General features: G+C 53.9%; 1 protein-coding gene across 2 annotated transcripts in view; it reads left to right on the top strand.

The window, feature by feature from the left end:
- KCNIP3 (potassium voltage-gated channel interacting protein 3) overlaps positions 1–22609 on the top strand; it is a 90572-nt gene that overhangs the window by 35089 nt on the left and 32874 nt on the right. The window contains exon 1 of one of the 2 annotated variants that reach the window (XM_004031404.5): positions 13982–14543. The exons of the other annotated variant lie outside the window; for it this stretch is intronic. Within the exon in view, the coding sequence (XP_004031452.1) occupies positions 14441–14543 (103 nt within the window). The 5' untranslated portion in view covers positions 13982–14440. Of the gene's footprint in view, positions 1–13981; positions 14544–22609 lie in introns of those variants that run through there. 2 annotated transcript variants of the gene reach the window in all.

Below are 22609 nucleotides of genomic sequence, written 5' to 3'. Positions count from 1 at the left end.
GAGGAGGTGTTCCTTAATATTAAAGAGAACAAATGTAAGCATTATTTCATTTCATCTTCAAGTGTGGGCCATGGCATATTAATATGTGTCATGTGGAAAGGTATTTTGTGGGCAAACACATTTGGGGAGTACTAGTCAGATGAGGCTACACAAATTCTTTCACTACAGAACTTCTCAGAACCTTTACTATACACCCTTTATATTTTCAAGACAACGTGGGGGTGGTGAAGAGGCCTGGCTTTGGAATCTCAGACCTGGGTTCTCAAGCCTTCCCTGCCTCTTTTTGTCTCTGTGTTTGGGAAGACCTTTGGTCCCTCTGGGCCTCAATTTTCTCATCTGTTAAATGGGAATCACAATTACATCCTTGGGGGTCTTCCAGACTTAGGGACAAAGGGACAAGACAAATGTGAAGATGCTTAATAAAATGTAAAGTTATGTGAATGTGAAATGCCCTGTCTCGCGTGAGTTCTGTGACAGCCTCTGGCTGGGCCTCACTTGTCTCACCTGTGAAATGGGAGTTGGGGTAAAATCACTGTAGCTCCCCTACTCTGCATGCAGTCACGCTGCAGCTGGAGTGGTTGTTATAGAGAAAACAAAAACCAAACGAATGCTCCCTTGCTCTGAGGATAAATCCCCGGCCACAGACTTGGCCATGCCCTTATAACTGTTTGACTATCTGCCTGCACCTCTAGAGTGTAAGCTCCTTGAGGCCAGGGCTGCAGCTGCAGCATGTAATGCCACATCTGGCAGGCACAGAGTCGACTTGGGAAGTATTTGTCAAATGAGTAAATGCATGAACTTAGGCCTCTTCTAACTCTGAAATCTTACATCCCTCCGGATTGAGAAAAGAATCAAAAGCCATTCTACCACTACTGCTGCGGGAAACAGACTGCCCTGGACCCTGACTCCTCCCCTGTGGTGGCCTCACCAGGGCCCGCCCTCGGTCAACCTAGCCTCGAAGAAGGGAATGCTTGGGTGTTTCCAGAGACTCCTCAGAGCACGTGCTCAGGATAGAGTCCTGATGCTTCTAGAGACCGTGTGGGCAAGTCCTGTAGCCTCTGTTGGTTGCAATTGTGACAGCTCGTAGGAGCATGGTGAGGATTCAATGATACTATGTCAGTGAGTGCCTAGGACAGTGCCTGGCACATGGTAAGCAGCAATGAATGACACTGCTGCTATCCATTATTATTACCCAATTCCCTCACTGAACGCAGAGGGCATGATGGGTGGCTGAGTCCTCCCAGCTTCCTTGAGGCAAAGGTGGGACTTGGATAGGGGGCGTTTCACTCCTGCCCAGCACCCTGGCTGCTCCCCTGCTGCTTTCTGACTCAGACCCCAAGGCTGTGATTCCCAAGTCATTCGTCTGCATTCAGCTGACACAGGCCATCTGCAAGACCCACACCTCTCTGAGCTGTCAGAAGACACTGCAGAAGCTGAGATCCTGGCATCAAGCGTCCCAGATGGAAATTCCCCAAGACACCCTTGGGCCCTCGGCTCAAGTTCAAACAAAGAAATGCTTATGTTCAGAGATCTTCACAGATCACCAGCGAGGATGTGACTTGAGAACACTTTGCGTCAGCATTATAAAACATGAGGATTGATGACCCGTGTGAGTGGGGTGAGTGCCAGGGGAACGCAGGCTCTGAGTTGGCCGGCCGTGCTTCCTGCGTACACTCTGTGCAGAGGGTGCCAGCCTAGACTGGGGGGGCGGGTTAGAATAGCGCCGCGCTAGTTAGCATGTCCCATAGGACCCTGTTTACAGCACACTTGCATGGGCATGTGTGCACCTGGTTCTCATGAAAATATGCAGGGTGGGCAGGGGTTAAGGAATGCTTCCCCACTTTGGGGATGAAGGAAACTGAGGCTCAAGGAGGTGCGAAGCCAGGCAGCTGAGGTCACACAGCCTTGGATCTCCCTACCATCACTACCCTCTCCTCTTGCCAGCAGAGAGAGGTGGGAAAGCCACGTTCAGCCAAAACCCAGAAATTTACCCAGAGAAACTCACAAACCAACATGGTGGGCCTTGTACAAACTCTAAGAGTATGAAGAGAAGAGCTACAGCTGGCCTTACCCCGTCCTGCCATGCTGGGACTGGTCAGCTCCCCTGCACCGCATCTGGGTAGGGGCATGAAAAGACACAAGATGGGATGAGAAATCCTCCACATGAGAGAGGAAATGGGAACCTTTCATCACTGGGGACCAGGAAGCAGGGTGAGGGGCTCACAGGACAAGCTGGCCTCAAACGTTCCCCTTCCATTGCCTGTTCAATGTTACTAGATACTTGCAGACCTCTGGCAGAACAGATGGGGACATGGATATGCCTTGTAAGGGGATGGGGGCATGAAGACAGATTCGTTCCCCTGACCAAGGGGGAATCAAACAGGTCACTGAGCGCTCAAAGGAGAATATTCCCAGAGCTATGCAGTGAGGTGCCTGCTACCACAATAACACTTGGGCATGTGTCAAGTCCCCACTTGGCCAAGTAGCTTGGTCTTCTCCTACCTTCCAAGTCTTTCCTGACCATGAGAACCATGGGAACCAGAACTACTTAATTAAGGAACATGAAATTCCTTTCCTTTCAGATCACTGGTCCTGACTCTGGCCTGAGATGCTAAGAGATCCCACAGCTCCTGTGATGGGAAAAGATCTATTCCCAGAATGTGGTTCCCACATGGGAAATTTTACCTGTTCAGTACTTCTTGTGGAATGTATCTACTAATGATATACTCTCACAATTTTTACTTAACTTGGAATGCCTTAATTTACCCTTCATTTTTTAAAAGACATTTTTGCTGGGTATAAATTCTAGGATGGCCAGTTACTGTTCTTTGAGCAATAACATTTGAAAAATGTTCTTCCATTGTATTCTGGCTTCTGTGGTTTTTGTTGTGAAGTCTACCATCATTTTTGTATTGTTATTTCTCTGAGTACAATGTGTCTGTTTTCCTTCTGGATGCTTTTAAGGTTTTCTCTTTACCTCTAATTTTCAGCAGTTTGACCATGCACATGTCAGAATCTCCACACCATAGCAGATGTACCTACCTGTGGTCTTCTTTGTATTTATCCTGCCTGGGGTTCATTGAGCTTATTAAACCCGTGATTTGATATCTTTCAACAGTTTTGGAAAATTTCTTCAAATTCTCTTGTTATTTCTTTAAATTATTTTTTTAATTATTATCATAATTTATTCAAGTTCTAAGTATTTCTTCTAATTCTAATTCCATGCTTTTCTCTCTCTCCTTTTCTTCTGGGAGTCTAGTTATACATTTGTTAGACTTTTTTACTTCGACCCACACATCCCCTTAAATTCTTTTCTGTTTTTTTCTTCCATTCATTTTTAGTCCATTCACATTTAAGGTAATGATTGATATGATGGGATTTACACTGCCATTTTGCTACTTGTTTTCTATTTGTCACATGCCTTTTTGTTCCTCTGTTCCTCCGTTATTATCATCTGTTGTATTTGCACTTCCTTGTCTCTTGCCATGTCTTGTAATTTTTAGTTGAACACTGTAGCTCTGTGACAGACAGTGTGAACTTCTTTTGCAGGTCACCCATGTTGTCAGGTTTGGGGGCAGTGAGAGACAGATGTGGATTCTAGTTTGTCCTTTTGAGTTCCAGTTTGTTCTCACTTTATCTTACTTCATGTCCAGTCTTTCTTCCCATTTCTGGTCCTGCCAACCTACAGCAACTTCAGGCATATGCAGAGGCAACAGCCCTCAATAAGACTTCTTCCCCAGCTTCCACAACTATACAAAGTCTCATTCCTATAACAAAGCCCAGACTCCATATCAGTCATAGTGGTTCCATGTCTCTGATCAAGCCTTCAATGATACAAGATCCAAATTCTCTGTTAAATTTTAAACACATCTTTTCATTACTTTGTCCATTTCTTTTTTCTATTTTTAAAAACATATTTATCATAGTTATTTTGAACTATGTCCTTATCTGCTAACTTAAACATCTGAGTCATCTCTGAATTTTATTTCTATTGACTTCATAATCAGCCACTTTCTCCCTCTTCTCACGTCTAACAATTTTTTATTGCATGCTGGAAATTGTGAGTGATATGTTATACAGGCCCTGGATTTACTTACCTCCCTATAAAGAGCATTGAGTTTTGTTTTGGCGGGCATTTAAATTCCTGGCAAATCACACCGTTCCTGTCAAAGTTTGCTTTTAGCCTTTGTTAGGGAGGGTCTGTTTCAGCTTTTTTCCTTATTCATAGAGTATAGCTCTTCTCTTAAGGCGTGATCTTAATCCTAACAAATGGCTTTTCTGAGGTCTCAACAGAAATCCCAGGGTGTTCACCAGTGCGTGGGTGGGCCTGAACCTCCATATTTCCTCAGTGCTGTCTGACCCCTGGGATCTTTGCTCTGCTCTCAACATCGCGGCAGTTGTTCCTGCAAGCACTCCAGAGTCTCTCCCTGCTAATGCAGAGCCTAGCAATTAGCCAAGGCCCCAAAGGATCTTTTCATGTAGATTTTGGGGACTACTTTTTCTCTGTGGCTCCCTCCTTTCCAGACCCCTATCAACTCAAATGTTAGCTGCCTTAGCAGCCTTGAACTCTGAGCTCTATTTCCTTTATCCAGTGTGACCACCAGTGCTAGGAGACCTTGTATGCCCAGCATTTTGGAGAATATACTCAAGGATAAAGATGAAGTAAACTGTGGGGTCCATTCAGTGCGATTCTCTTTTCTCGAGGATCATTGCCCTCTGTTTGTTGCTGTCCAGTGCCCTCCTAGAGTTGCTGTAAATACTCTGTCCAGGTCCTAGAGTTGTTTTCAGTGGGCAGATTAGTCTGATGCCACCTACTCTAACATGGTTGGAACCTTTCTTTCCTGGATTCAAGGGGGCGGGGGAGTGAATGATGTTTGTATGGTTAAAAATACAAATTTATTCAAACTTATCTATGTTCCTGCTAGGTCTCTGAGTGTGTCATTGGGATATAAAATGAATCCTTTCTCTGTCATAACAGTTGAGGCTACAGCCCTTATTGAGTACCTCAAATGGACCAAGGCTTTATTCTAAAGTGCTTTATACATCTAATTGATGTCACCTTCCCACTCACTCTGAGACATATGCACTACTATCATTCCCATTTTACAGTTGCAGACATCGAGTGATGGTGAGGCTAAGTTACTTGCCCAAGGTCTGTTGGCTTTATTACTTCCCCCGATGATGTCCTCACCTCTCCAGTCCTTCTGCCGCTACCTCAGTCCAGGCCACCCTCATCTTTCACCCAAGCTCTCCACTGTCCTCATGATGGGCTTTTCTGCTTCTAGACTTCTCTGATAAGCAGGGTCAGAGTAGAAAAGCAGGCAGCTAGGCTGGGGGTGCTGATGAGGACTGGGGCCAAGAAAGTCCAGGCCCAACCACGGGGCTACAGTGTGGGAAACTGGAGGTGGTGGGGGAAGCAGGAGAACAAACAGTGAATGTTTCTCAGTCAGGGATTAGGCCTGTGGGAGGAGACACGGGCCCAAGACTGATGGCCCACGAGGAGCAGGCAGACACCAGGCAAGGCAGAGGCCCCGAGGCATCGGCACAGCCAGAGCAGGAGGTAGGTGGGGAGGCAGGGGCTGTGGGGCAGCATGTCACTGTGGCACTGCCTTCAGGCTGAGTTCAAACCGCAGCTCTGCCTCTCACCAGCTGTGGACACTTGGGCACATCTCTTAGGCTCAGTTTCTCCACCTTAGACTCCATTTGAGGTTGACGTTAGCTTCGTGAAATAGAACACCTAATTATGGCAACTTAAATGAGACGAGTTTAGCTTTCTCAAGCAATGAGAAATCCAGACGTTTAGCTTGGCAGCTCCAGCCATCAGAGCCCAGGAACCTGTGTCCTTCTTTCATGGTTCCAGGGACAGTCATCATAAGCCCATCCCAGAAATCAGGAGGGAGAAATGGCAACAAGAGTATGCTAGCTGAGTCCTTCCCACTTCCATAAAGATGGTTTCCTAAAAGCCCTACCCAGTGGTTTCTACTTATGACCCATTGGCCCAAACTATATCACATGGCCATCTAGCCATAAAGACCCCGGGAAATGTAATTCTGTGGCAAAGAACACTGTCGCCCCCAATGAAATTAGACTTGATGTTAGCCAAAAGGCAGAGAAGCAATTCCAACAAGATAAGGAGTCTACTCGAGCGGAGGAAGGAGAGAGGTGACGTGAAATCAGCAACCAGAAGTCTCTGCCACAGGGGTAAATGATGTCACTTCCTTTATCTGTGAGGTTGATGTGAGAAGGAAATCAAGACATTGGTGTAAAGCACCTAACAGGTACTTGTTCAGCAAATGGCAACAGGTATTCTTGAGTCTGAGGAACTTTTCTAATGATCCCTCGAAGGCCCATCCCCAGAGAAAAGGCTTCATAAGCGCTTGCAGCATTGACTTGTCTAAGCCCCACCCAAAGAGAGACCCATCTGTACAGGCCGATGGGACACAGCCTGGAGCCTTTGTAAAGCCCTGCCTTGGAGGAAGCTAATGCTCTTTACTTGCTATCTTGACTCAGTGGGTGGAGGATGAGGCTCTGGGCCCTGTGCCTAAATATCATAAGGAGCTGGGAGTTAGTGCAGACACTGCTGATTATCTGCCCCAATCTATCCCTCTCTTCTTCCTCTTCTACAAGCTCTGCTTTTGGCCCCAATTTCAGGTGTCCCCCCTCCTCCTTCAGCCACAAGGGGAGCCAGGCCTGACTGATCTGATCATCATGCTTGTGGTAATTAGGTCAGGCCAGGCACAGTGGCTCACACCTGTAATCTCAGCACTCTGGGAGGCTGAGGCGGGCAGATCACTTGAGATCAGGAGATCGAGACCAGCCTGGCCAACATGGTGAAACCCCGTCTCTACCAAAAAACACACACAAAAATTAGCTGGGCATGGTGGTGCATGCCTGTAATCCCAGCTACTTGGGAGGCTGAGGCGGGAGAATCACTTGAACTCAGGAGGCGGAGGTCACAGTGAGCTGAGATTGTGCCAGTGCACTCCAGCGTGGGTGGCAGAGTAAGACCCTGTCAAAAAAAAAAAAAGATTGAAAATAATAATAATAATGAAGTCAGACCAGGTGCTGTAATAGTGAGACCCCCAAAACCCAGTAGCATCAGTCTTATCTCTTCTGTTTGGTCCAAAAGCAATTGGCTTTTCCAACACTGTGAATAAGCCTTCAATACCTGGTATCTCCATCTCTCTTTCCACCTCTATTTCCAAATCGATAGCTCTTACTTGATCTCATCTCTTTCCTTAAGGCATAAAAAAAGTATATTTCTTTCTCCCTTTCTCCCTAGGTGAGAGTTCTAGATTGGTGGGAGGCTCTGTTCCATGCAGCCATTCAGGCACCCAGGCCCTTTCTACCCTGTGGCTGTGTTCTCCCCTAACCCCTAAGATCTGCATGAGTGAGGCTGGTCACCAACATGTGTGAGTTCCAGCCAGTGGGAAAAGAGAAGAGAGAACAAGTAGGAGAGTCACTTACCGTCTTAAGAACTCCGTCCCAGGCCGGGCACGGTGGCTCATGCCTGTAATCCCAGCACTTTGGGATGCTGAGGCAGGTGGATCACCTGAGGTCAGGAGTTTAAGACCAGCCTGGCCAACATGGCGAAACCCTGTCTCTACTAAAAATACAAAATTAGCCAGGCATGGTGGTGCATGCCTGTAATCCCAGCTGCTCAGGAGGTGCGGCAGGAAAATCACTTGAACCCGGGAGGCAGAGGTTGCAGTGAGCTGAGATGGTGCCATTGCACTCCAGCTTGGGCAAAAAGGGTGAAACTCCATCTCAAAAACAAACAAACAAACAAACAACAACAACAAAACCTCCATCCCCAAAGCAGCATTCATAGCTTCCTTTGGCAACAACGCACATCCACACTAATTACAAGGAGGCCTGGGAAATGCAGTCCCTGCTAGATGGTCACACGTGTAGCTAAGACTTTGTTACTGTAGAAGAGAGAAGAATGGGTTTTGGTGGCAAGCTGGCAGTCTCTGCCACAGTGGTGGCCTCTTTTCTGTTGCCAGCAATTGATTTCGGCATGGCATGTGACACAATCATAGCCAATGAAACATGAGGGGATTTTTCATGAGAAGTTTATGGGAAAGCCTTTCTCACAGTAAGAGATGCCGGAAGAGATGATTTCTTCTCCCCTTGGACAGTATCGTGTCAGAATGTGATATCTGGAATTAGGCATCTGTTTTGTGATCATGATGGGAACAGGCTGTAGTTAAGGCAGATGCTCTAAAGCTGGTAGTGTAGTTAGATGCAAGAGCCCAGGTTCTTGCTGATACCACTGCATCTAAGCTGGCTGCTCCTGGAAGCCACCCTCTGGCTGGACTTCCCATGTGTGACATAGTACATTTCCTTATGATTTAAGCCAAGGAATGGGGTTTTCTGTTACCTGTAGCCATAAGCCTCCCAGATTTCATGTGAAGTTGGGCCAGAGCAGAGGCTGTGTGGAAGGGTTCTGTGCGGCCCCTGGGGGTCTGATTCAAGGGTGATATGGTTTGGGTCTGTGTCTCCACCCAAATCTCAAGTCGAACTGTAATCCCTAATGTTGGAGGTGGGGTCCCGTGAGAGGTGACTGGATCATGGCGTTGTTTCTCATTGATGATTTAGCACGATCCACTTGGAGCTATTCTCACGATACAGAGTGAGTTCTTGTGAGACCTGGGTGTTAAAAGTGTGTGGCACCTCCCCCCTCACTCTCTTTCTTGCTCCTGCTCCTGCACGTGAGACGTGCCTGGTCCGCCTTCACCTTCCACCATGATTGAGGATACCAGCACCACGCTTCCTGGTCAGCCTGTGGAACCATGAGATGAATATACCTCTTTTCTTTATAAATTACCCAGTCTCAGGGATTTCTTTATAGCAATGTGAGAATGGACTAATACAGAGGGCTTGGTCAATACTCTAAGGTCAAGATAGCTGGGCTCCCTTGGTGTCATTTCGTAGGTTGTCCTGGCTCTGAGGAAACAGGCTCTCCAGAAACAAAGTCCCTCTTGCACGTCTTGAGACGCTTTCATATCCATAGCTCACTGTGCAACAGGCAGGTAAATATCACCAAGTGACTCCATTTTACAAGGAGGAAGGAAGGTTCAAAGAGGCAATGTGCTGTGGCCAAGTCCCTGAACAGGCTAGGGTTGGGACCAGGAACTCAGCCCTGGTTCTCCTGGACTCCCAGGCCTGTGCTCTTGCTAGTGACACCAGGGCATCCTGTGCTGAAACAATTGGGAAAAGGTGTCATGTGAACCCTATCAATTATAATAAATATTTATACAAGGCAGGCAATAGCCATCCCTTCGGGAAGCTTGCAGTCTAGTGGGAGAGCAGAAACAAATAAACACATAAGCAAATATCTACATTCCCATTGCAGTAACTGCAAGGAGGGAAAAGGACGGGGGCGGGGTGGAGACTGATGATGGAGGAGATCTAGGAAGGTGACTCTGTGGAAGTGACATTAGAGTGCAGACCCCAAGGATGATGAGGCATAAACTGGGCAAAGACAGGGAGGTGGAAAAGTGTTCACAGTTCACGGAAGAGCATGTGCGAAGACCCTGAGATGAGAGAGGGCTGGGCTCATTCTGGTAGCTGCGAGTGTGACCAGAGCCACACGAGCAAGAGAGAGGAGGGGCCCGGCCATGAGGGGCAAGATTGAATTGAAATCACAGGCTTTGGAGCTGGACTGCTTGGGTTCAAATCCTGACTCTGGTTTATCAGCTGTGTGCCCTTAAGCAAAGCATTAACCACTCTGTGCTTCAACTTCTTCCTCCTTTCCAGTTCCTACCTTATCAGAACTATGAGGAATGAAGAGATAAGTCATGTTGAAACACCTGGTACATAGTAAGTGCTTTAGCTGCTTGGATTAGGGGCCTTCTTAGGACTGTGGTCTTTGTTCCGTGAGAAGTGCAGAATGCATTAGTTAGGACCCTGTTGGCTGCAGGTGACAGCAACTCAACTCACATTGGCTTAAGCCACAGTTGGCGGATTGATTGGTTCATATGTCCGAAAGATACAGGTTTAGATGTGTCATGGGGCACGCAGCGTTGCCAGCTGGACTTGATCTCTTTGTCTTCATTTTTCGCTGTGTTTTCTCCTGAGGTGACTCCGTTCTCAGGCCCGCTGTTCCCACATGGTGGCAGCCTGGCCACTTATCTACTATAATCGCCTGCTTTTCCCCAGGGCCAGTCTCATGGAGGGCTCTCACTATCCTGGCTCCCGTCTGGTGGCCATCCCAAAGCCAATCACTGTGGCAGCAGAGGGGTGGTATGGAGTGGAAAAGAGAAATTGATACTGATTGAGCCAACCTCCAAAGTCACTGCACTGAGGCTGGGAAAGGAAATTGGGGTGTGGTCACCAGCCACACAGGCAAACACGGCCATTGCTGAACCAGGGGGCCCCTGGTGGTTTCCAGCTGGGAAGGGGCACGGTCTGATTTTTGTCTTGAGATGATCATGCTGGTTGCTGAACCGAGAAGAGGTAGGAGGAGAACCACAGTGGAGGTGGGGAGAGGCACTGGGGACCCATGTTGGGAGTCCAGGAGGGAGAACAATGCTGTGGCTGGGCTGGTGGCAGTGGGGCAGAGATGGACGAGGAGGCACAGGGCGAGAGTGTGGTGACAGGCTGGACGGGGTGGGGACAGGCAGATATTCCAAGGTAAGAGCCAGGGTTTTGGCTGAACAGCTGAGATGGGGAGACTTGGGGAGTGGCAGGCTGGGAGAGGATGGAGAGGTCAGCTTTGGAGGTGCTGAGTTTGAGGAGCCTTGAGAGTGTGAAATTCCATTCCTGGGCATTCTTGTCTGGTTTCTATGAAATATGGGAAAAATAAATAAATTGAATAATGCCTGCTTTGCCCAGTAGAAAGCACTAGAACTAAACTAGAATAAGGCAGGCCTCCCCCAGCCCCACTCCGGAGAGTTGGGACTGGACCAGTGTGCTGAGCTGTTTTCACGGAATGGGTCCCTCAAACAGCATGCATCCAGCCCAGACCCGCCCTTATGAGTCAGGAGACCTCATGAAATCCCTGGGCAGCTAGGTGGTCAGGAACAGTTAGCATGGGACATCCAGGGAATGTCGGTCAAACTCACAGAGTCCCAGGCCTTGGGAACTACCAGTGCAGCTGTGGTAACAAGATGGAAGATGCCGGGGCAGAGAGCCAAAATGCAGGGAGGAAGAGTGTGGCCCAGGCAGGTGTGTGCTAGTTCATAGGCAAAGGCAGTCAAGACAGGGCTGCTAGAATCTGGGTTGGCTTCTTGGAGACAGAACTGGATGGCAGCTTCAATATTCCAGCCATGGTTGTGACCTCAGGTGTGGGGTGCATGTCCAGGTTTGGAGTGACCCCCCACCCCGACCCCAAAGCAATTTCCTCTGAAAACTTCCTAAACTAGAGCAAGATGCAGGACACCCCTGTCTCCTAGTCATCCTGAGGACTTCAGGACAAGGCTCAGGGCCCCAGCCTTCTCCAATCACCCCAAGGGCCAGTGAACTGCTCCCTCCACATTGCCCCTCAACTTGTCCCCACCTCTGGGGCAGTCCTTCCCTAACTCCCTGCCCTGAAGAGGTTTTTTTGCATGTCCCTCACCTCCAGCCTGTGCTTCCCTCAAAGCAATGAGTGCCACCCATACACAGCATACTGCCACATGGAGGCACTTGGGGTGTGCTGGGGACCAAGGAAATGTACGCCAGGGCAGACAGTCGCCTGGGAAGGCACTTCATGGGTGGCGGGGTGGGGGGGGCACATGGGGCCTCAGGGCTCGCCTGCTGGCTTCCTTCTCCAAGTCCCACGGAAGGGGAGTGTGATAACACCCTCAGCCCAGCCTCAGTGGGCCCACGCTGGTGAATGAGCCTGGGAGTCAGCTCCCCATCCATTAGGCCCGTAGCCCAGGCGGCTAATGCCACGTGGACACTCTGCTCTCAGGCCTCGTATCCACTTAGGCGTTGTTAATATTTTACACGGCACAGCCAGAGGATCGATGTCTTGTTTATAGCTCAGGGTTTATAGGCAGTCATCGAAGCTCTCACTGGGAACTGGGAAGATGCTCAGAAGCATCCAGGGAAACAGAGGCAGAGAAGAGGGTTGGAGGCCAGCCTCAGGACCCCCAAGATGGCCTCCTTTGCATGCTCAGTTCTCTCTCTCATCTGACACGTGTCACCATGTGAAGCTGGGCACATGCAGCTCTGAGGGTGCATTGTAGGGGCCATTGGAGCCCCTGCCACGTGCCAGCCTGCATCTCATTCCATCCTTTCAAGCCCCCGGAGAGGCTGGATTATTGTTCCCATTTTATGGATGAGGAAACTGAGGCTTAGAGGGGTTATGTACCACTACACTTTTACAGGTCACTAATGGAGGCTGAGCCGGCACTACCTGGGCACAGGATGGATCTTGCTCAGCACTTAAGTGTGTAAATTACATTGCAGGAGGCTCTTTAACCTTAAAAGCTCTGCTCCAACAGAGCTGTTTTCTCTGGGGATTGTTAGCCTCTCTGCTTAGGACTTTTGCCTTTGGTCAGTGGAGAATCACCACATCCCAATTAACTAGAATTAAAAGCTGTGCATTTACAGTTCTTTAAAACTAACGCCAACGGCTCAGACATTTAACTAGGCATGTGATACAGTGAGGCTGCACTGCGCAGCCCCTCTCCCGGTCATTTCCCACCAGAAACAGGCTGGTGTCACGGGAAAGTCCCCGCTCCGGACTCCAGCAGGCCTGGCTGTCCCTGTGCCCCTCACGTAATTAGCCCTCTAGCCTAGGTTTCCTCCCCCGTAAAATGGAGGAAGAGGAAAGCCCACGGGGGGAGCCCTTTAAGAATCACACGTAAGCTCAAAGGCTTGGCACACGTAGGCGCGCTCCAGGGGGCCCTCGCAGCCACGCGCCGCGGCTCCCACCCCACCCAGGCAGCGAGCTCTGTGCCTGGGACCAAGCACCGTGTTAACGCTCAACATCAGCTGAATGAATGGCCGAGTGAGTGGCAGAGGCTCCCTAGATGGAAGCTGCAATTGCTCAGGCCGTGAGTCCAAACAGGACTCGCGCTTATAGGCGTGGAGCGGAGCTGGATTTCTCCCTTGGCTAACACAGCGGGAAGGATGAGGTGCGGGCCGTAGCCGCGCTGCCGCGCTGAGTCCGTCTGGCGGAGATGCCCATAGTGCGCCGCGCCCGCTGGAGGGCAGCAGAGGGCCAGGCTCCCAGCTCAGGTCTCCGGCCTCGCGGCTCCGAGGACCCCGGGCTCCGCCCGGCCACGCCTCGTCCTCCCCTATTTTCTCCTTCCTTTTCGCGGCTTTCCCTCCTCTACCAGACCCGGCAGGAAGAAAGCCACCCACAAACGAATAAGCATGCCCTTGCCCTGCCCGTGTGTGGCACTCCGCATCCGCTTAGCTCTTCCCCGCCGCCCGAAGGCGGGCGTCTCCCCCTCTCTGCAGAGCAGGCGGCGGCGGCGGCGGCGGCTGCGAGTCCGTGACTCGACCAAGGTCACGCAGAAAAGTCAGCGACCAAGCTCTGTTCCGCAGACGCCAGGGCCAAAGCCCACACTTTCCCTAAAGCCCCGAGTGCACGCGGGTTTCCGGAACGGGAGAACTTTGGAGACCAACTTCTGCATTTTCAAAGGGGGCCAGCCTGGGCCCAGTTTAATCTCCGGCGGAGGACCGGGGTTGCGGGAAATGCGCCGGGGAGTGAGGGCTTCCCGGATCCCCCGCCGCCGACTCCGCGCGGGCCAGCGGCGCTGGGCGGGCCGGGCTCAGCGCCTCCCCGGGAGACCGCAGCCGCCGCCCCCCTCCTCTCGGGCTCCCGGCCCCTCCCCAGCCCCTCGGCCCCCATCCTGCGCGTGGGAGAAACCGCCGACCGCGCGGCCTCCAGGGGCTGGCGGAGCAGCGGTGGCGACGCGCCAGATTCCGTCCTGGGCTGGCCCGTGCCGGGCGGGGCGGGGCCGGCTCCCTCCGCCCTTCACGGGCAGGCGCGGGGGGGCCGCAGGGACGCCTCCCGGAGTGGCCGCCGCGCCTAGGCCAATGAGCGCGCGGGGAGCGGCGATGGAGGCTGGGGCGGCCGGGAGCGCCCGGGACCCCCGCCGCCGCCGCGCCCCCGCGCCCCGGCGCCCGCGGGGCTGGAGAGGGGGCGACAGAGGCGCAGCGCCCGCGCCGGGCATGGAGGCGCCGCTGGCCCGCGCTGGCCGTCCGCGCTGCGTTTCGCGCCGCCGCCGCCGCCGCGCCTCGAAGTTTGCCGGCTGACTCGGAAAGTTGCGCTCGGGCTCGGCCGCCGCTTCCAGCCTCCGGCCTGACCCGCTCGCCGCCGCCGCCGCCCTCCACGGGGCCCCGGCCCAGCCAACCCCGCAGCCCCGCCTGCCGGGGGTATGTGAGCCGTCGCCGCCCCCGAGAGGCCGTGCGGGCTGCAGGGGCCCCGGCGCCTCCGAGGCAGCGCGTGGGCGAGGGGTGCGCCCGGGCCCCAGGGCCCCAGGCAGCCCGGCTCGCCATGGGCATCCAGGGCATGGAGCTGTGCGCCATGGCCGTGGTGGTGCTGCTGTTCATCGCCGTCCTCAAGCAGTTCGGCATCCTGGAGCCCATATCCATGGAAGGTAACGCGTGGCCACTTGCTCCTCCGCCGCCTCCGCGGGAGACCAGTGGTCTGGAGGGAGGGACCAGTACCCGCACGCCGGGGTGCACTGGTCTGGCGAGGAGCGGCCTGGGCCGCCGCCCCCTCCCGGCTCCGGAGGGTTGGGCCTGGGACTAAGGAGACGTAGAGAGCCTGGGCTCCAGGAAGCCCCAGAGGGGACGAAGCCGCAGCGCTTGGGCTGGGTGTGAGGCGCCTGGTGACACCTTGAGCGGACAGACCCTGCCATCCTAGGCCTGCAGTCCGGGCGCCCCTGGTGAGCACACCGGCTTGGGTCGCCCTGTAGCGGGAGGTGGCGCAGGGTGCAGATGACAGGAAGGACCCTCAGCCCAGGGCACTTGGCAGCCGGCGGTGGGGAGAGATTTGAGGCCTCTGCCGTGTGATGGGGCCTCCCCTTTCGCCCCGCACCTGGTATCCAGTTACCCCTCCCCAGGCAAGGTTCAAGCCCATGAGATCAGTAACCAAACCCGCAGGCGCCACATTTCTGTCTCAATAAAATATTAACTGAGGAGACAGACCCACACTTGGATCAGACACTGACGGCCCCCTGGGGCCCTTCCATGGTACACCTGGTTCTGAAGGGGACCCTGAAGCCAAGGATGTAGCTTTTCCCCTGTTCAAAGAGGCCCTGCACCTCTGGGCCGTGGGGAAGGGGCTAGCTCGTCCTGTTCTCGTCCCTGCTGCCCTCTCCGAGGACATGGGCATCCTGCCTGCCCCAGCGCTCTGCTGACCTTGCCGGGCTCCAACTCTCAGTACTGAGACCCAGAGGCCTGAGAATGAGAGAGAGCGAGGCTGCCCCTGCCTGGGAGCTGCCCAGCAGCCAGCCCCTCGGGCATGGGGAAGTGCCCCGAGTTCCTGCGAAGGGCTGCTGAGGGCGGGAAGGGGCAGGAAGCAAGGCTTCCCTGCATTCTACCTTCGGTGTCCAGGGCTGGCTCTTTTCCCAAAGTCCACGGCCACATGCCCCTCAGAAGCCACTGGGCTCTGCCACACCTTCTCTCTTGGTGAGTGTGTGAGGCCCAGAGAGAAAGGGCTTGCTCCAAGTGGTTCAGAGGGGTGCCACCAGGAGCTTTGGACTGGAGATGGGGGAGAAAGTGGCCCAGGCTGGGCCTTCGCTCGGCCGGATGCTGGCCCTGGCAGGGGGAATCTGTGACAGGGAACTTCGTGGGACATACAGGTGCTGGGATTGGGGCAGAGTGTGGAGGGGTGAGCGTCCTGTGCTGCTATGCCTCAGAGGACCGTGCCTCCTGCAGGGATTGCCATCCCCTGTCCCCTTGCCCCATTTTCTTTCCCCATCTGGAGCCTGCGGTGGGCGTGGGGGGTGGCTGGTGCCCAGGGAAGCCGTGATCTCTCCATTGCTCTTCCCTGATCCTCGGGGCCTCCAGTGGCCAGGAGCAACAGCCAGCCTCACTTCACTTAGTACCTCAGACCTTCCTAACAGCGGGTTCACCCACAGTTGGGGGCAGTGTGAGGTTTGCCTTTGTGATTTCTGAGGAGGTTTCTTTGCAAGGTGGACAGTATGCACAAGATGACAGATGGTTTATTCCACCTGCCAAAAACCCCATTCAGGCTCCCATGAGTCTCCGTTTTCTGTGGGTATGTGCCCACTCATACCCCTGGAGTTCTGGGGTCTTGATCCAGTTGGGGGAGCTCAGAGCCTCAGAGTGAGCCAGGCCTGTGCTGAGATCCTGTCACCTTCATAAACTGGCTGTAAAAATCCCTTAAACAGTCGAAGCCTCAGTTCACCATCTGTAAAGTGGGGCTGATAAGAATTCCTGCTCCCTAGGGCTGTGGCAGGCTTGAACCAGTCAGTGGGGCTTGCATGGATAATAAATGTGCAGGCTTTGTGAGCCGTGCTTATCAGGGATATTAGCAATGAGTATGTGAGTGGTACTCACAATAACAGCACTGATTCATGGTTGCAGCCATTCTCTCACTCAGACACCCCCACCCCCGTCAGAGGGAGGGCGTCGTGAGTTCCAGATGTTCTGTTGGTGGGGAATGGTGTCAGCCAGCCAAGGGCCTGGAAGCTCCCATTGGCCAGGCAGTGTCTAAGGAACTGTCAGATGAGCTGTGAGGAGCCCAGGCTGTCCCACCAGCCTGGATGTGAGCTATCCTCGTGCCGCTGGGGGCCGGAAGGGGACTGTTGCCCCAGCTCCGCTCCAAGCCTGTGCGTGTGCAGTCAGAGGGGTCTCTTGTCCTCTCTGAGCCTCCGTGGTTCTCATCTGTAATAGACCAGAGTTATGGTGCCCTGGGGATTGTTAGGAACTAATGGATCTGGGTTCTGGGGATGCAGCCTTCTAGAAATACATGCAGCAGTCAAAAAGCCTTCCTCTCTGCCCTGGGTCCCCCATCAGTCCCTTTCCCTTGATGACTTCATGGAAGAGTCACCTCAGTCACTTTTCCTGAGCAGTAATGGAGCAGGAAGCTCGCCCCTTGATCCATGGACAAGGGGGCTGAGCCCGGGGTGGTGGCATGGCTGTCCTGACCACCAGGGCAAATCAGTGGGCAGCAGGGCATGGGCCTGGCCAGAGGCCAGGCTAGCCTCAGTGTGACAGACCCTGGGTGGCAGAAAGGAAGTCCTCATCCTATCTGCTTAATTAGGATTCCTCCTTCCCTGGTGACCTACGGGATATCAGAGATGAAGAAGCTGCCTGCCATCCACGAGCCTCGCCTCGGCAAGTGTGCGAGAGCTTGGAGCTGCTGGGACGGCCCCGAGGGCCATCAAGGGGATCTCATCTTGGCTTTGGGACCTGGACCCTGTAGGGCTGGGCTGGGGGTGGGGTCTGCATCTGAAGGGCTATGGTGCCTGACACTCCATGTTTAACACAGTGGGGTCCCAGCCCAGAAGGTCCATAAAGCTCCTGAAATTATGGGCAAGATTGTGTGTTTGGTGCTTCTTCCTGGAGTGCTGAAATACGGTTCTCAAGGGGATCTGCGTTCCCAAAGTGTTCAAAGGCTCGCCCCTGTGGCTCTCCCTGGAGCCTTGCTGGTGGAGGGTGTTGGTGGGCCCCGGCAGGCAGCATTCCTGATGTGCTGGTGACATAAAGGTCCTCTTTGTCCCTCTGTGGCTCCGGGCTCCTAGCACATTCCTTGTAGTAGCAGAGACTCCCTTACACACTTGATTTTTCTCCACAGCCTTGTCACTCCCTTAAGATACTGGGTATCTCAATTTCTTTATCATTAGTTTGTGGTTTGTCTCCCCCAGCTGTGGGTCACATGAGGGCAGGGACTTTGTCCTGGTCACGTTAGCACCCTGTGCCTAGAACAGTGCCTGGCACCAGGCAGCAGCTCGGGGAGGATTTGTTAAATTCATGAGGGAACCTGCTGACCAAGAGGGAGAACTGGAGCCTTCTCCTGTCCCCTCTGCTCCACCTCCTGCTGGCGAACCTGAGGCCAGGTCCTGTGAGAGCTACTGCCTGGATGGGCACCGAGCAGGGGGCCCGGAGCAGCAGGGGTGGGGGCTGCTGCAGAGAGCACAGAGGCTGGAGGTGGGGTGTGCTCGGTGTCATCAGGGTAAGCGGGTGGAGCCGAGTGAGTGAGGAGCAGTGGCAGTGGAGGTGGGGGGCCAGTGGGCTCTTTATCGAGCTGTACATTATCATTGTAATCACCTGGGAACTTTAAAAAATACCCGCCGTGCCCACCCTGGGGCATCGAACTCTAAATCTCTGGGTGGAACCCAGGCACTGGGATTTTTAGGAGTTTCTTGGGGGACTCTCTGTCCTGGGTCCCCCATCAGTGCCTTTATCTGGGTGACTTCATGGGGGAGTCACTGCAGCCACTTCTCCTGAGCAGTGTTCAGTGTCATCAGGGGTGAGCAAACTCTGAAGCCAGAGTTGGGAGTTGGGTGCAAGGCCTTCGAGGGCAGGGGCTCTCAACGTGTGCTCTGGGTCAGCAGCAGCAGCAGCCCAGGAGCTTGGTAGAAATGCATCTTCAGGCCCCTGCCCCAAACCTGCGGGCTCAGAAAGTCTGGGCTTGGGCCCAGCGGCTTCTCTCTTCCCCAGCTCCAGGTGCTAGGGACATACTCAAGCCTGAAGACTACTGCCCTGGCCAGGGGTGGACCTCCGCAAGGACGTTGGCTTTTACTGTGGGAGAAACCTGGAGCCATCGGAAGGTCCTGACAAGAGGAGTGAAGTGGCTTTGCATTTCCGCAGGGTCCCGCTGGCTGCTGTGTTGAGAGCAGACTTGGGGTGCGAGGCACCAGGGGAAGCAGATCCTATGAGAGGCATTTGCAGCCATTTAGGAGGGAGACAGCATTGGGGTTGGGGGAAGTTGCCAGTTCCAGATGCATTTCCCGGGGAGAGCTGTTGGTTTGCAGTGGGGCATGAGAGGAAGGGAGGAGTCTGGAAGACTGGCCTGAGCACCTAGAAGGTGCAGCGGCCATCTATTGAGATGGGGAAGCCTGGGGCGGGGTGCAGGTTTGTGGGAAGCTCAGCAGCTCCATTTGGACCTGGTAAGTTTGGGATGTATTAATTTTCTATCACTGCTGTGACACATTCCCACAGATGTCATGCCTGAAACCAAAACAAATTTACTGTCGTATAGCTCTGTGGCTCAGAGGTCTGCAGGGACCTCCCTGGCTCATGCCTGTAATCCCAGCACTTTGAGAGGCTGAGGCGGGAGGGTCACGGGAGGCCAGGAGTTCCAGACCAACCTCATCAACATAGCAAGACCCTGTCTCTACAAAACAAAAAAAGATCCAAGTGGAGCCATGAAGGAGGTGTTGGGGTGTACGTGTCAGGAATTTATGGGAGTAGTCTGGCTGAGAAAGAAGTTTACAGGCCACTGGCTAATGTAGGGATATAGCACTGTGAGACTGGGGGAGTCACCAGAGAAGAGGGTGGGACAGGCCAGGTGTGGTGGATCAGGCCTATAATCCCAGCACTTTGGGAGGCTGAGGTGGGCAGATCACTTGAGGTCAGGAGTTCAAGACCAGCCTGGCCAACATGGTAAAACCCCGTCTCTACTAAAAATACAAAAATTAGCCGGGCATGGTGGCGGCGTCTGTAATTTCAGCTACTTGGGAGGCTGAGGCAAGAGAATCACTTGAACCCAGATTGCAGTTTGCCAAGATCACGCCACTGCACTCCAGCCTGGGCAACAGAGCAAGACTCTGTCTCAAAACAAACAAGAAGTGGGTAGGACAGAAAGGGGACCAGATTCAAGGGCCCAACCCTGGGGCCCTCCAGCATTTGTTAGCAGGTCAGGGAGAAAGAGCAGGGTCAGGAACACTGGAGAGCTGTGTTCTGGAGGCCAGGGGAGGAAGGGTAGCTGGGGAGGGCGGGAGTGACCCTGGGGTCAGAGGCTGCTGACAAGCTGGTTGTGGACCCCGAATATCCAGGCTCCAGGTCACCTGAGAACAAGACCCAGCACTGGACTTAGCAACCCCTCCTGGAATCTCCATGCTCCCCGACCAGCCTTCCCCACTAGCCCTCCCTCTCCAGCCCTCTCTCCCTCCCTACCTCTCGAAGGAGTCTCACAGTGCTGTGTCCCCACATTTGCCAGTGGCCTGTAAACTTCCTCTGCCCTCCCTCCCCTGCCATTTCCCCTAGTCCTCCCTCCCTTGCCTTTCCCCCCAGCCCTTCCTCCCCTGCCTTCCAGTTCAGGGACATCCTGTTGCCAGTTAGGGGCTGGCCAGGGGGCCAGCCAGGGCCCTGACCCACTGGCCATGCCAGGCCTCCCTTGGTCATCACAACTGGTGACCAGACATATCCAGGAGGGAGACAGGAAGGCCAGATGCTTTCCTGTGTGGAGCTGATAACAGCCTGGTCACCCTGCAGGAGGCCTCCAGTCCATGGCTGAAGAGGGTGTGCAGCCTGTCAGGTTGTTGCTTCAGTGATTTGGGGGTTCCCAGGCATCTGCCCTCTAAACCTGGCACTCTATCCCAATGCCTATAGTCCCACCATTAGCCATATGGGTTAGCGAGCAAACACTGAGAGTGTGTGTTGGGGTTGGGGGCTGTAAGGGCCTCCCAGCTGGGCAGGATTGGATTCTGGCTGGGGCAGGAGTGTCTCCTAGTGGGAGGATTGAGCCCTATGCACAAAGTGAGTGAGTTGCCAAGACTGTACAGGAGGCAAGGCCCTGGGAAGAGAAAGAGATGCTTTCCATGCAGAGAACCTGGGTGGGGGCCTCTCCCAGCACTCCCTACACAACTGATCCCAGAGGAAGAGCAGCTGACACCAGGCCCCTCATTGGATGCGGCTGGGTGGTCCAGTTCAGCTCCCCCATGAAGGGCCTTCTGGGATCAGATCGGATTCAGAGGCCAGAGCGCGAGGCAGCCAGCATTGGGCTGGAGCCGGGCATCCTGACCCGCAGGCCCTGCCTGGTCTAGCACACTACGTTTCCCTCCGTTCCAGCCCGGTTTGGCCACCTGCTTACCAGGTGACTTCTCTACGTTTAGCCTCCTTGAACTTCACCTTCCTCATCTGTAGAATGGGGATAATAATACCTCCCAGTATCCACTTTAGCCAGAGGGGGTGCTGAGCCAAAAACACTTTGGAAAAGTTGAAAGAGGAACTCAGATCTCAGAAATTCAGAAGGGGAGGGCAAGCAGAAGTGGGTGCAGGCAGGCGAGCCTGGGCGCTGTTGTGAGGCTGATGCAGCCCGACCCAGAGCTTTGTGACCACATCTGTGGCATGAGGCTCGGCTTTGGCTGCTGCTTCTCTTAGCTCAGCTCAGATTTCCACGCGGCTCTCAACCAAGGGCAGTTTTACCCCACAGGGACGTTTGGCAACGTCAAGAGACGTTTTTGGTTGTCACAGTTGGGGAGGTGCTACTGGCATCTGGGGGTTACAGGCCAGGGGTGCTGCTCACCATCCGGCAGTGCACAGGACGGCCCCAGCACAGAGAGGTGTCTGACCCCATGTCAGTGGCACGGAAGTGGAGGATGCTGTTCTAAAAGGAACGCTGGCCAAGGGCTGGGAGTGCCACTTCACGTGGACAAGTCACTTCTGTCTGAGTGGTTTCCTCACCTGTAAGTGAGGGGTGGGGAGCAGAGGTACCATCTCCCCTGGGAACTCTCCCGGACCTTGCCCGCTCCCTGCCCCCTCAGGTTGTGTTAGATAACACTGCCCTCAGGTTTTCTGTGTTCCTGTCCTGCCCTGCCGTGGGCTCTCAGAGCAGCAGGGGCGTGTGTCTCTACACTTAGGGCTTCACGGTATGCCCAACACTGCCTGGCAAGCATCGGGTGTTCAGTAAATGTAAGTTATATGCCACCATAGCACGCACTTACTGGACATGCATTTTATGCCAGGCAGCACAGGTAACATGGAGTCTTGGCCCTACCTTTACAGTAGCTCTGGGACGGTGCCCTCTGCAGGGAGGGTCCCTCTGGCTGGGGCGGAGGCAGGGAGACTGGGTTGTGGGCCTGGGGACAGCAGAGGTGTGAGGTGTGATGGGGAAGAGGAGAATGCCTAGAACCAGGATGTGCAGGGTCTGGCCCACTGCCCTTGCTCCTCCGTCCTGGGTGGTGACCCCAAACACTGCACATGCCCTCTGCGCACCTGCCCTGAAAGCGTCTCTAACTGCGGGGCCAAGGGGACTACCAGGGGCCTGGTCTTACAAAGGTGACCTTGGGGCCTGTTGGGTCTGCAGCTACCTCTTGGCTTGGAGCAGGCCCAAGGGGCCATTGTGATCCTTCCTGCTCGTTCTCTTGCTCTCCTTCCCCCCAATGCCCTCTCCCACCTTTGCTGGGGCCAGTGGTGATGCTGTGGGTGTGCTGGGTGCCCTGTTCCCTGGCTGGGCCTGCTGCCCTTTGTAAACTGCCAGTCCCTCAGGTCTCGTGCAGCTCCTTGAGCAGGCTTTCCAGATCTGGGATGCTGATGACAGTGATAGGAACCAACCTCTAGAGAGTGCTCTCTCTTTGGGGGCACTTTATGCATATCCCAATCTTGTCCTCATCAGCAGGCTCGTTTCATCAACGAGGAAACTGAGGGCCGGGGAGCGGCAGAGTCAGGACCTTTCTGAACACCGGCACACCTGCCCTGAATGCATCTACAGCTGCAGGGCCTTGGGGACCACCGGAGATGGTTGTGT

The sequence above is a fragment of the Gorilla gorilla genome, chromosome 12 (genome assembly GCF_029281585.2).
Source record: "Gorilla gorilla gorilla isolate KB3781 chromosome 12, NHGRI_mGorGor1-v2.1_pri, whole genome shotgun sequence".
Classification (NCBI taxonomy): domain Eukaryota; kingdom Metazoa; phylum Chordata; class Mammalia; order Primates; family Hominidae; genus Gorilla; species Gorilla gorilla.
The sequence above is the reverse complement of the archived record's forward strand: the minus strand, read 5'-3'. Positions and strand labels throughout refer to the sequence as shown.